This window comes from Pinus tabuliformis, chromosome 9 (genome assembly GCF_031772625.1).
Source record: "Pinus tabuliformis cultivar Carrire ecotype Pingquan chromosome 9, CPIR1, whole genome shotgun sequence".
Lineage (NCBI taxonomy): Eukaryota > Viridiplantae > Streptophyta > Pinopsida > Pinales > Pinaceae > Pinus > Pinus tabuliformis.
This window is the reverse complement of record NC_142307.1, coordinates 1,323,479,628-1,323,494,319: the sequence shown is the minus strand read 5'-3', so window position 1 is coordinate 1,323,494,319 and position 14,692 is coordinate 1,323,479,628. Positions and strand designations below refer to the sequence as shown.

Here is a 14,692-nt window from a genome sequence, read left to right as displayed (position 1 = left end):
TGGGGGTTCCACTAAAGGCTTCTAGAATTTACAAATATAGATTCCTCCCAATTTGGTGAATCACCATAACTAATACTTATAACATATTAGAAATATTAGTTATTGCATAACCATAGTTAGTACGTGGAAAATGTGATAAGTCCTATATATCTTGAGTTCCCCTCCAACCATACCCATAAGTCCATGTATTGTAATACAATAGTTTGAACAACAAAAGCATTGTTCCAAATGATTGTGAGGGGTAGGTCACCAATTTGAACCAAATTAACATTGACTCATAAATTGATCATAACTAAGTATGTAGTTTACTTGCCTAAAGGGTGAACAATCTTATAATATTCTAGAATTATGGGATTCTATAACGATAATACATATATTTCATTATATATTTTGAATTGTGGTAATGCTATACACACATATATATAAGACACATATAAGAGGTAATATTGCATTTATATGTAATATCTAATTTTATGTAATATATTAGATGTAATTAAGGTTATTGACCATACAGAGTACATGACTCTATTCAAGATAGCTTAATAACAACTATGGATGATGACTGTCTTGTGAATACTATCTAGATTGAAATTGCCTTATGACCTTGGAATAATTTCTAAAACTATTTCAAATTAGCTAAGGTCTCTTCATTCAAGGTAGCTTAAATAACCACTATGGATGATGACTTTCTTGTGAATACTATCTAGATTGAAATTGCCTTATGACCTTGGAATAATTTCTAAAACTATTTCAAATTAGCTAAGATCTCTTCTTCTTTGGAAAATCGTAAATGATTTAAGACCTAATTTACTTCCTTATAAACCACCAACAATAATAATAATAATAATCCAATTTTAAGGTCACAATCAAGTGAGACACCAAATTGGTGTATGAGACTTCTTTTGTGGAACAAGGGGTCCACCTCTGCCCAACAACGATTTCACACAAAAGATCCACCTCCAGGCAACACTATTTCACTTCTATAAAACTGTACATACTCTATCCCTTTAATTTTGAACCTATAACTTTTTAGATAATAAAATTTTAATAATAATAAAAATTAACTTGAATATAAAAAACCAATAATCACGTATTGGATCATATTTAAGCATGGTAGGATAATTTTTGTTCCCACGCAAGGAAGAAAGAAAGATATATAAAAGTGCCAAAATGACCAAAATCATCCTTACAAAAGTCAAAAGAGCACGGACTATAGAGTTCATTTTATTGAGTGATATGTCTGAGGTCAAAATTTGATAAATTGATTTGCAGTGTTTTACTCCGGAGTTCCTTCCATCTCTTCGGGCTCCGTTATTAATAGATCGATTTGCTGTGTTTGATTCTGGAATTCATCTCATCTCTTCAGGCTACCTTCCATCTCCAGGGAAGTCTTGAGATAGTATAAAATTAGGCTAGCCACACAACATGGACGGTGATAGACACAACCCATATAATTCAGACGAGACAGACCAAATCCAAGGCAATTCAGCTCACGCCCAGGTATGCTTCGCAACGCAATTTTATATTTTATTCCAGGGTTAAATTCTGTTAAGCTGTTTTCTGGAGCCAATTGCCTCATAATAGCATAGCGGGATTAAGTAATCGCAGCAACACATGGCTACAGATCAATTGTTGAAATTTCACTCAAATGTATGGTTATCGGATTAAATCCTTGAATTTCTAATTGAATAGGTGATTTTCTTTTGAGATAAATCTGCCGAAGCGGTACATAATAAGTGCAAATTTCCCTTAAACCAAACCCTTTAGCCTTTGGAAAGTTGATTCCATTGAATTTTATATATCACGAGTCTGCCACACTGCAATTTATTTGACAGTTTTAATTTTTGCATAACCTATGCTTATTCTAGTGATCAACATGGTCCAACCAAAGGCCCTGGGTTTACAATTGATATTTTTGGTTACTGGGGCTTGCAAATTTTTGAGGTGCTTAGGAAAAGGTTTGTCCCGCACCCGTTAGACCATGTAAGTTGCATCTTGCCAACTATTATTATTATTTTTTCGGAACTGGAAGACTCAGCGTTCAAACTCATGCCCTTCACGTATTAGGTACCCATATTGTGGCTTGAAACAGGCACCGACTGCCTAGACGTCTTTATTCACACAGATCATTTATAGTGGCCTGGGAATTATCCACATCACAAACAGTAATGCATGTATCGTCTCAGCTAACAGTATGGTTGTACTGAGGGTTTGCAACGGGAGATCAGGGTTCTGAAAATGTGTAGCACATGCTCACATCTGTGCTTAGTTTTCAACAGCTCAGGTTTGTAGGACGAATCTTGAAAGGGGAGGATGAATATCTCATAACATAATTGATGAATGATGACAGGATGATACTAATGATGAATGTGAGAGCCTACATCTAGTTCCAACGGGTGTGGCAGATTGCCACACAGTTTTACTTGCAGTTATATTATGTTATTGCTAATGAGGCTTCTTGTGAGAATTTTATCGGAAAAAAACAGTGATCCAGCTGGCATGTGAAGTACATGTGCAGTACTGTTCAAATCTAGGCTGACTAAAAAATAAATAGGTCAGGAAAGGTATAACTATATGTAATAACTATACATAAGTATATGTTACATAAGGAAGGGAGTAAGAGTCAGAATGGAAGAATCCGGGGTTCAGACAGCATGTCGAGTCTCTGATGCACAGGTGTCAGAGAGATCTTATGAACCAATTTTAGTAATTAACGGAAGGACTATGGTTGCATGAATGTAAGTTTTATGTTGGAAATTTGATCATAATTGAATATTTAGGTCATGAATTGTATTCATACTTTTGATTTTAAATATTTTTCTTTTGTTTTCTCATGTAATAAATTCCGTCAACTCACAATAGGAAATTTATTTGTAAGTAAGATAAGTTTTTAAGTAAATTCCCTAAGCTGTAAAACTTGAATAAATTTTTTATTCTATAAATAATTAACCTATAATTATTATTGACTGGGTACAATCCTTAATCTGTGCCGTCTCTTCACCTCTCCTTATAAGTTGCATACATGCATATGCATATGTACACTGTTAAATCATCCATTGTAATATTTATTGTTTCATTACTTTTATGTGTAAACATTGATGGATGATGCAGTAGTATCATATCTAGTGGTATCGGAGTGAAAATTGCTTTTCCTAGCCTGTGGCTATTTCCACTTACATTATCTGGTCTGTGGCCATTCTCCTGTCTGGCTGGTAGCCTGGTAGCTAGAAATCATGAGCAGTAAGATAAAACTAAAACCTTATCATGAAAAATACTGCTTGCTAGTTGGAGGATAGATGGGACATGGTGGGAGATTAAAAAGAAGAGAAGAATAAAACCCCTAAATTTAGACAAAGGATTATTGATAGTTGCTGCCAAAGATTAATCACGGTAGAAAACATAGATGCCTATGGGAAACTAGAAAATTGCAGCTGCCTTTCATCAAACATTTTCAGTGACTCATATCTTCACCTGTTATGATCCAAATTTTATCGGTGGTGAAAACGGCAAGGATAGGCAGAATAGCCAAATTCTCTGCCACTACTAGAGCTGGAAAGGGCTTAAAAGATTTAATAGCTACCTGCAACAACATGCAATCAAACTTATCAAAATGGGAACTGGCTGAGGGTTACACCAGGATTGGACTGGACTCAAAATGGTTGGAAAACTAGGTTGAACCGGTTGACTAAAAAATTTAAACTGCACAATTATGCAAATTTAAATTAAAAAGTATATTCATGCACATCAACGTAGATCCAAACCATTAGACACCAAACATGTAAAGTTTGTCCATGTATATAGCATGTAATGGTGAATATTGTTGGAATTATTAGTATAAACTGCACATATGGTCCTGCTTCATGTATCATTATGTATTAAAGTATTTGTAATTATGGGTAAGGCTATGTTCTCTATTCTGGTATTTTATTACTAGGTGTGGTTAAGGGAAACCTAGTCCACTTGATATGTATGCTCAATAACTCTCTTGGAGTGTGTGCCCTTGTTATGTGGGCCTATAAACCCCTCTTTGGAGGATACCTCACTTAAGTTGTGTATAAAATTACAACTCAAGCTCTCATATTTATCATCTCATCTTGTGATCTTCTTGATCTAATATATAAAGTGTTAATAAGCATAAGGGCACTTACCTTTGGGGATATTTTTATATGTTTGGCATTTTCTCTGGGGCACGCTTATGTATTTTGTTTTTAGGTCACTTGTGCCTGGCTTTTGCACTCTAGACCTATCTTTTTGTTGTGGCATTGTGTGGAGGCTATTTTAGAATTTGCATGAGATTTGGTTCTATATTGATTCTTCTGTTGATCCTTATAAATCTCAACATGGTATTAGAGTGAGTGTGAACCTTATTCTCTCATTTCTCTTGGCTGATCCGAAAATTGTTGGCTAGGCATCATATATTATGTCACAAAACTAAGGTTTTCTTAGATCATCATTTTCTAGGTTTTTTTGTTTTGTTTTGTTTTTTTTTGGTCACTAGGGGTTTAGGAAGTATAGACACTAACTTTTTTTTCAGTTCTTATAAAGGTATTGTAGCAACTTATGGATTTATCTTATAGTGCACATGTGGTTTTGTACTCTACATATTGGTTCTCCTCTCCATAGGAATGGATTGTTGACTTTGGAGCCACTAGGCATTTCCACATTACCATAGTGACGAGAAAGTGATTAATGATGATGACTCAACTTTGCGTGTTTCAAGATGTGGTGATGTTCTTTTTGAAACTGCCAAAGGTGATGGAAGTCCTTAACATTCTAGAAGAAGAGCCCAAACTTCTCCCAATACGATGTCACTCATGCCAATAAAAAGGTGGGATTTTGGCTAGATCGATGGGTGATAAAAGACATTGATGATGGTTTTAAGTGGTTGCCTTTGGATGTTGTGATGAATTGCCATATGTACTAGTTGGGGAAATCTAGTTCTTCTTCAACATAGAATCCTAGTTCTCTTTCAACGCAGAAATTATTTATTGTTATGGTCGCTAATGCTAAGAACACTAGCAAATTGTGGCATCAACATTTGGGTCATATAAACTTTGGGTCCTTGTGACATATGAGTCACTTGCATACAACTAAAGGTCTTTCATAGATTGAACCACCTATTAGTGTTTATGAAAGATGTATATTGTCAAGACATCATCAAGTGTCCTTTCTTAAAGCGAGACATACATATCAACCTCTTGTAGTGGTTCATAGTGACATTTGTAGGCCTATGACCACTCAATCTCCTTGGGGGGCTAGGTGCTTCCTTTCTTTTACTGATGATTTTTCCTATCTTACTTGGATATATATTATGTAATCCAAGGATGATGTTTTGAGAAATTCAAGGATTTCAAACTATCAGTGGAGAATCAAGATGAGACGAAGATCAATTGCCTCTTGATTGGGCATGGAGAAGTTGATATCGATAGCACTGTTGAAAATGTAGCGTTTAAAGTCTTCTACCTTGTGTCTTAGCCAGTGAAGACCTCGAGTTAGTCTTTCTCTAGCATGAGTGCGAGCTCATGAGATAGCCTTAAGTTACAATGAGTTTATTCCAGTTTATTGGAATGATCATCTAGATTGCATGCGTAGAGTTGGAGCTTCAGTTATGTGGAGTCTTTTTTAGTTTGACTACAAAACGAGGTGGCAGTTACAAGTTCAGTTAGAATGAGTTAGTCTTCAGTGTTGATTGGAGAGAAAATGAGTTAAGACTCCAAGTGCTGATTGGAGAGAGAACTAGTAGAGCTCTCAGTTAACTAGTAATCACAACTCGACTTTGAAAATTGAACTGGGCCTTCCTTGCATGCTTGAATTGGGTCTATAAAGAGGAGGACGAAGGCATAGGATCATCATAAGTTTGTGAGATCATTCTTTGTGTGTGCGCGTAGAATTGAGGTGATTGTGCCCTAAGAAATATGAGATCACAAGTGTGCAAGGAAATAGGGGGTTTGCACTATAGGAAATAGGAGGATTTGTGCAAGGAAATAGGGGTTGCTTGTGCGCAAGGAAAGAGGAGGAAGGATCAGGGATTGCAAGGGCAAATCAAGGATATTCAATAGGAGAACAATTGTGTTCTCAGAGATAGATTGCTAGCTGCAAGAAGCAACGTGAATTGTAATAGATCCAATTGCTCAAGAACAATCAATAAAATACCACAACAAAGAAAGAAGGTTTTCCCTTTTGGGTTTCCTGGGTAAACAAGCGTGTCAGTTTGTGTTTTTATCTCTTGATTATTTTCCATTGCTTATAAATTATTAGGAAGCTTTGTATCTTGGTGAAAGTAAATTTGGTTTCAGTTTTTAGTTGCCTTGTTTTCAGTAATTCATCTAAGTAGTTGCAGAGTTTCAAGGAAAATTAACATGGTATCAGAGCAAAGATCAACATAAAGACCAACACCAAATTGTTTAGTAAGTGAAGAGCGCAGTTTAAGCAAGATGCTTGCGCTAGAGTTTTGAAGATTAGGTTTTGGATAGCAGGATGGTGTTCCAAGGACTAAGGGTAGATCACTGTTTAGAGGGAGCCTCAAACTTCTACTCATGGAAGGAGTGGATCTTAGTGGTGTTGGAAGATAATGGGGTGCTAGAATTTGTGGTGAATCAAATAAATCCAACTTGAGATGCCCAACAATTGATCTAGCATAATAAGAATGACACCAAGTCTAGGAGGATCATTCTTGAGGGGGTCAAAGACCATATTATCCCTCATCTCCATGGGAAGAAGATAACATATGAGATGTGGATTGCCGTCTTAGATTTGTATCAGGGTTCCAGTGATGCCATGAAGCTTCTTCTTAAGGACGAGCTAAGAAATATATGGATGAGCAAAGGAGAGCCCATCATCATGTATCTTTCCAAGTTCATCAAGGTTCAGGATGAGCTAGCGAGATTGTTCCTAATAGTGATCTTGTGAGTCTTGCCATTCTGGGACTGTTGCTACACAAACTAGCAAGCCTTGTAAAGAGGCAAAAGCTAGAGGGCACAATAACACCTTGGGACAGAGGCCCATTGTCACCATAGCCTAAGTCCCCTTCTCTTCTCGAATTCTCACCGATAGGAGGAGTCCTAGTATTCCTCACTTGCGATAGATATGTCTATGATATGCTTGGATTGAGGCAATATGGCTCATTCAAAGGAAAGGTTCAATAATAGTGTGAGATTTGGGAGAAGCTAGTAAGACTTTCCACGAAAACCCCCTTGAAAGGAAGGCTACATGAGACCTAGGTTTGGTATATTTAGCTATAAATGAGTTCATCCAAGGTCAAAGGAAAACAAGAGAAAAGGCGGTTAATGGTCTACTCCAATGAGTACTAAAGCAAATGCCTTGAAGAAATCCCCAAGTTGAAGGATTAGCTTATAGGGTTCCCACTTGGTGTGAAGGCTAGGGCATCAAATTTCCCTAGATTCCACTGTAGGAAATCCACCAAAACTTGAGGATCACTGGAGCAGACACTAAGGAATAGTTATGTCCAGACAAAATTCAAAACGCACTTCTCTAATGAATTTCGCACCAAGCCCTAGAGAGGCCTCCTTATCTTTAAAGGGACGAGGAAAAGAAGGTGAAAAGGAGGTGAAAAGAAAGATGATTTATCAATTTTGAGAGTGATCACCAAGGATTTAAGACCAGTGCATAGCAATTGGGAGAATTGGAGTCAAAGATAACCTTGATTTGGTAATTTGCTCTTCAAGGAGACCTAGAAGAAAATTTTCTACCCTTCATGGAAGCAACAACAAAACAACCTCTAGATATTTATGCTTCGATTGCAATCATTAATGGAGTTTCAAGGATGCATATGCAAAGAATCCCCTAGGAACATTCATTATTTCATTATCTATGAGTAACACATGCAAAATTTCCCAATAGTTTCAATGCTTTAAACAATATTTCATCAATTACGGCACATTAACAACCATGAAACAATATTCCATGCATTAGACATTAATAAAAATCGGAAATATAACGTTAAATAACACTTACAAGACAATGAAGAACATATCCATCCATCAACTTGCCAAAAGGAAGCTCCAAGAGAGATAGCGTAGTTAACCAAACATCAAAATTCATCCACTAATTGCAGGTTCGAAATTCTCAAGAAGAGATATCAAAAATCCAAAGTGTGATGATAGGGAGAGACTAGCTCTCCAAAATATGAAAAATGAAGACGCTCCAATGCCTAAAATGTCAAGTAACCCACCCATGGTTACAAGCCAATCATGATAGCTCAAAATTAAAATCGAATTTGCCCTCTTAAGCCCATGCAAGGCTGACGTGGACCTAGAGGGGTAGCGTTGAGGCCTCATGTGCTAAGGATGAGAGTGAGGGCCTCAAAAATGACAATAAAGATGGGGATGCCCTCCATATGTTGCAAAACATCTCGAAACCCCTATTTGGGCTTTGTGGGCTCCAAATGGGTCTCATGGGTCTCCAAGTGGCTCAAGATCAAGTCAATGCTCCATCAATTAGGGCTAGAGGATGACACATGCCCTCCCATGTCTCCCTAGGAAAGACATAACCTCCTGTGGGCCCTGGATCAACTGCGAAGTGTCTGGTTCAATGTGTAGTCGGTTGGGCAACGTGGTCCAAATGCATCATCATATTTGAATAACTGGGGTATGCACAAGCAAGTGGTGGTGCTGAGGAAGCCCATGGTGTGGCAATCAATGCTTTGCATGAATGGAGGCCCATGGCTCTCAACCCTCACCCTACAAATGCCACTGTGATGCTCTGGAGGGCTAGGATCCCGTATAGGGAGGCCAAGTCCAAGATGAAAAACCCACCTGCAATCTTGTATAAGATCCAATGTGTCTCCTCACCTTCCAATACAATGATTCATTAGTGCAACAGAGTAAATAAGCTTGCAAATCAAGGGCATAAGTGGACACTTCATAGGGGGTTTTCCTTTCAAATTTGGGGCTTTAGAAATGTCCTGGTGTTACCTTCCTCGACAAGAGAGGTTAATGAAGGACCCTATTAGGTGGTTTCAACCTCTAACGGAATGACAGGTCCAAGGTACACCCTACAAATGGAAAGTGGCATGTGAAATGATGATGTAACAGAGTGGGGACATAGGGAAGGCTCCTAGCCACATGCCATGTTATAGGGGTAGCTATGGGGAAGGAGGCCCACACCTTGGGTGTATGAATGTAAGGAGCGAGCAATCGTGGTACATGAGTTATCCCAACCTTTGTTTTTCCACCCTTCTTCATTTGCCTTTTGCCTTTTATTAATTTTTCTTCATTTTACTGCTCAGGGCTCAAGGGAATGAGAGCATGGTGTGTAAGATATATCAGTGATTACCCCCTTAATGTGGGGCGGTTCATTGCCCACCATGGGTTGGGACATTCATGGGTTCCTTAATGATGCAGTGGGCATTCATAGGGGCCCTAGGAACTAGGGTGATGGCCATAATGATAAGGGGTAGAGCTCATGTTGGGCTTTTACGCACATGCTAAATTTTATTGTCCCGACCATCTTTTTCATTTTGTGGTACATTTCCTGTTGTATGTGGCCATATAATGCTTTTATCTTTCTTTTTAGCTGCACCAACCTTCAAGGCATTAGTCTAGGCTTGACCCTAGGTGTGGACTAGGGGAAGGGGGGGCTAACTGTTAAAATTGGCAACTAGGGCCAAATTCCATGTGGGTCATCTTATTTATGGCAGCTGATATTTTTCCTTGATTCCTCTCGTCGAGAGGTGTAGGATTGATCTAACAATCATCCCATTCCGACAAGTATTTATGGAGATATGAATTTATTTGTAATTACTTGACAAATTGTCAAGGTCGGCCAGCAGCTAAATGTGTGGCACACATGTTCAACATCTCATATAAATACAAGATAGGTGGAGGCATTATTTCACCATCTCATCTCACTCATTCTTCTCTCTCTCTCCTTAGCATTGGGTTAACAAGGAGCAACCAACGTGGGAGAAGAAGGACGCAGCAAGGAGGCAAGGAAGACGCAGTTTGGAGGACGCAGAAGCAGCAGGTCATCTCTTTGACCAGCATTGACCAGCGTGGGCAATTCAGGGCTGCGGTTTTGGTGTGGCTGCCTCTCCTAGGCAGGCCGCAAATTTTGGCACAAAAACTGAGGCATTCTGACCTATGGTTTGACCAGGGTTGACTGCCCTAGTTTGGGGCAGCAAGCTGATTACAGTTGACTGTGTTTTTGGGGTTGTTTGAGGGTTGCTTCTTCTTGCTGTTGGAGGACTAGATGACCGGGAAATTGACCAAATATATTGAAGGTCAATTTCACCTTGTTTGACCAGATTTGACTTTGCTGGTTAGGGTTTACTGCTGCTGTCATAAAATTACAGATTTATGAATTTGTACTATTTCTCTCTGCTGAACTATTGAAGAAAGGGTTTCCCCACATTGGGGTTTGTCCCTAGCTAGCTGCCACATCTTGTGTCTCTTGTCTTGGCTTGTTTTCTGTCAATCTATTAATGTTCTATCTGCACTTTACTTTATTTTTATGTGATTGCTAAACAATGGCTAATAAGAAGAATTGAAGTAAACTGCTCTAAGCTTAGAACACACCATAAATTAACACTAACACCTTGTGGACCCAATGGACAAATGTGGACCCAGATAGGGAAAATGCGAAAAGTGTTTATAATGAGCAAATGGGAGTGAGATATGTGGTATCAGGAAGCAAGACCACACAACCAAAATCAAAGTTTCCCGAGTAGCACCACTCCTAAAGCTCGTAGCCAATAAAGGAGATCCCACGGGACTAGGATACGGGATTAACCCCCCAGCGGAGATAAGGGAACAAGAGTACAACCAAAGCCCTTCATTCTTCCAAGTCACCTAATAATCCATGTCCAAGTGTGCCCAATAAAAACAAGCATAAACACCTAATTACATAATGAAAGATCATACCTTTGGGGTTGGATGGCCCACCTTCAAACATACGATCATGACAGATGAGCAAGGGTACACAATGGCTGGCTTAGGTGGTGGAGAATGGTAGCACATCATAGCTCTAATGAGGCTACAAGGGGTTGTTGGCTGAAGGGTCAAGACAAATCTAGGAGAAAATTTCTCCTATAGGGGTCACCCACTGGTGTAGGTAACATCTGGCTCTAACTGGGACAAGAGCTCTCAGTATAGTGTGGGAACCATGTGCTTGAATGTGGAGGTCATGAGAACACTAGCAGTCTCTTGGGACTGTAGACCTATTACTTGCACATCACAGACAAGTGAATGGGGTAGCATGTGTCGAAGGTGTACTTTGATCGCCCATGCTTTCGTTAAATAATAAAACCAAACAGGAAACAAAATCCAGGAGAGACCTTTTCCTCATTTGGACATCATATCATCACATCTTCTTCTCTCTCTTTGATTGGGTTGTTCAACATTGGAGGCATCTCTCTTTCTTCGCACATGTGGCAACTCTCTCTCTCTACTTCGCATGTGTGGCAAGTGGCCAAGTTTTTTCGGTGAAACAGGTCGCAGATTTCAGGGTGTTGACCAGAGTTGACTTTGGGTGATTTGATCGACCTTGACCTCGATTTTTGTGCCAGAAGTTCGATTTTAGGAGGCCGCATTTATTGGCTCAGAAATCAAGGTGTTTGGGGACAGTTTGACCAACGTTGACTTTAGGTTGATTTCTGTTTTGACCGCAGAAAATTACAACAGACTTTCTCTCTCCTTTGACTGGGTTTTGACCAAAGAATTTGGGCTAACTTTGACTCTCCTGGAAGGCCGAATTGAACTGCTGTTTGGAGGATGTTTTGGGGCATCTTTGACCACCGTTGACTTTCTGGTTAGGGCTGATTTGACTGTTGATTTAGCAAATCTGTTTTGGGCTTATACTTATGATATTTGTACTCTCTCTCTCTCTGCTAAACTATTGAAGAATAATAAGAAGATTTGATCAAAGGGTTTCCCCACATTGGGGTTTGTCCCTAGCATCTGCCACATCTTGAGTCCTCTTGTCTTGGCTTGTCTTCTACATATGATTTTATGTTCTGTCTACATTTACTGTCAATGTTTATAAGTTAATGTGATTACGACTAGATATAATTGGAATTTGTCATTGGGCTGCTAAAGGAACATTGAAGTAAATTGTCTTAAGCATAGAACATACCATTGTTATCTAAAATTAACAGTTTGAAAGCAGTGGTAAGATATATTTTGGTCTTAGGGGCATTAGGTTGGTTTTGATTTTGATTAGTGTTGGTATTCATGTTGATATTTGTGTTATAAACTTCCTCAAATTTGGGGAGTAGGTTAGTTCTAACAGGTGACGGAGTTCTCTACCCAATTTTTGTAGCGGCCCTGGTTCTAGGACGAATTGTGTCTTCAAGTTCTTCACCTCCAAGCAAACTAGGGGTTTTAAGCAGTGGAGTCGCCAGAAGAGGATCTATATTGTCGCAATATAAATCAACTCTTCAAATATTCAAACCAAGAAGGTAGACTTGCTTCCTTCCTGGCAACGACACCAAAAATGTTGCTACACAAACTAGCAGGCCTTGTAAGGAGGCAAAAACTAGAAGGCACAACAACACGTTGGGACAAAGGCCCAATGTCACCACAACCTAAGTCCCCTTCTCTTCTCGGATCTTCACCGACGGGTGGAGTCCCAATATTTCTCACTTGTGATAGATATGTTTATGATATGCTTGGATTGAGGAAAGGTGGCTCATTCAATGGAAAGTTTCAACAATAGTGTGAGCTTTGGGAGAAACGAGTAAGACTATCCACAAAAAACCTCTTGAAAGGAAGGCTAGACGAGACCTAGGGTTGGGATATTTAGCTATAAATGAGTTCATCCAAGGTCAAAGGCAGACAAGAGTAAAGGCCTTTAATGGTCTACTCCAATGAATACTAAAGCAAATGCCTCGAAGAAATCCCCAAGTTGAAGGATTAGCTTCTAGGGTTCCCACTTGGTGTGAAGGCTAGGGCATCTAATTTCCAGAGATTCCGCCGTAGGAAATCCACAAAAACTTGAGGATCACTAGAGGAGACACTAAAGAAAAGTTCTGCCCAGACGAAATTCAAAACACACTTCTCTAATGGATTTTGCACCAAGCCCTAAAGAGGCTTCCTTATCCTTGAAGGGACGAGGAAAAGAAGGTGAAAAGGAGGTGAAAAGAATGATGATTTAAGACCAATGCTTAGCAATTTGGAGAATTGGAGTCAAAGATAACCTTGATAAGGCAACTCGCTCTTCAAGGAGATCTAGAAGATTTTTGCTACCCTTAATGGAAGCAACAACAGAACAACCTCTAGATATTTCTACTTCAATGGCAATAGTTAATGGTGTTGAAGAATGTAACTAGGTTCGGTCTTCATAAATTGTATTTGAGTCATAATGAAATGTATTTATCAAAGGAAAGAAAAATAATTTTTTTATTATCATCAATATGACTTATTCAAGCATGGGTTTCATGCTTGGGTCATCGTGTTTTAGGTCAAAGTCCCCATTGAGGACTTCTAGGATTTATTCTGAGTCATTAGAGTCATTGTCCATCTAAAGAGACCCTTCTTGGGCTTTTGGATCATGTAAAAAGATTAATTATTGAGTCAAATAAGGCATTTGTCACCTCCACACCAAGTCGGCCTCAAACAGGGTAATTTGACCTCACCAGAAGCCTATATATACAAGCAGTTCAAATTCATTTGGAGCACTCACACTCACAAGTTTGATATCTAAGAGAAGAAGAGCAGAAAATGTGCAAAGCTGCTGGAAGAAGGAAGATCGGAGTTTCTGGGTTTGTCTCACTCTCACTCGTGTAGATTTACTGGGATATTTGTTGGGCTAACTGCTGGGTTGAAGTTGTTGATGGATCAAAGTTCTGTTGCTGCTATGTCGAAGTTATTGTTGAAAGGGTTATCATCTACAGAAGGAAGAAAAGGCTGACTTGGTGTGGAGGAAGTCTATGTCTAGGTCAAGAGTCTTCAATCATCTCGTGAAATTATTAAGGAAGAGTTGTTGACTGGGTTTTCCCCTAGATAGGGCTTTTGCCTTGGCTGTCTGCCTACATCTGGTGTCTTTGATCTTTGTGCTATTGTTTTGGTAATTGCTTGATGAACTAAAAGATAAAAGAGGAACATAAGAAAAACATAAGAATATCACAAGTTATCTATATAAAGAAAATCTTTCTGCCTTTTTGATTTTCTAACAAATTGAGTTTCAAGGATGCATATGCAAAGAATCCCCTAGGAACATTCATTCTTTCATTATCTATGAGTAACACATGCAAAATTTCCTAATAGTTTCAATGCTTTAAACAATATTTTGTCAATTAAGGCACATTAACAACCATGAGACAATATTCCATGCATTAGACATTAATAAAATCAGAAATATAGCATTAAATAACACTTACAAGACAATGAAGAACATATTCATCCATGAACATGCCAAAAAGAAGCTCCAAAAGAGATAGCGAAGTTAACCAAACATCAAAATTCATCCAACTTCATCCACTAATTGTAGGTCCGAAATTCTCAAGAAGAGATATCGAAAATCCAAAGTGTGATGATAGGGAGAGACTAACTCTTTCCTATTTATACAAGTGCTAAGAGTTCAAAATATGAAAAATGAAGCCCCTCCAATGCCTAAAATGTCAAGTAACCGACCAATAGTTACAAGTCAATCATGATAGCTCAAAAATAAAATCGAATTAGCCCTCTTAAGCCCACGCAAGGCTGACGTGGATGCCTAGAGGGGCAGCGTTGAGGCC

At 38.8% G+C, this 14,692-nt stretch overlaps 1 protein-coding gene across 1 annotated transcript in view; it reads left to right on the top strand.

Moving 5' to 3' along the window:
• The first annotated feature begins 1,165 nt into the window (after positions 1-1,165).
• LOC149153400 (Ubiquitin-like superfamily protein) overlaps positions 1,166-14,692 on the top strand; it is a 90,590-nt gene continuing 77,063 nt past the window's right edge. The window contains exon 1 of the mRNA XM_089441294.1: positions 1,166-1,500. Within this exon, the coding sequence (XP_089297420.1) occupies positions 1,426-1,500 (75 nt within the window). The 5' untranslated portion in view covers positions 1,166-1,425. The remainder of the gene's footprint in view (positions 1,501-14,692) is intronic.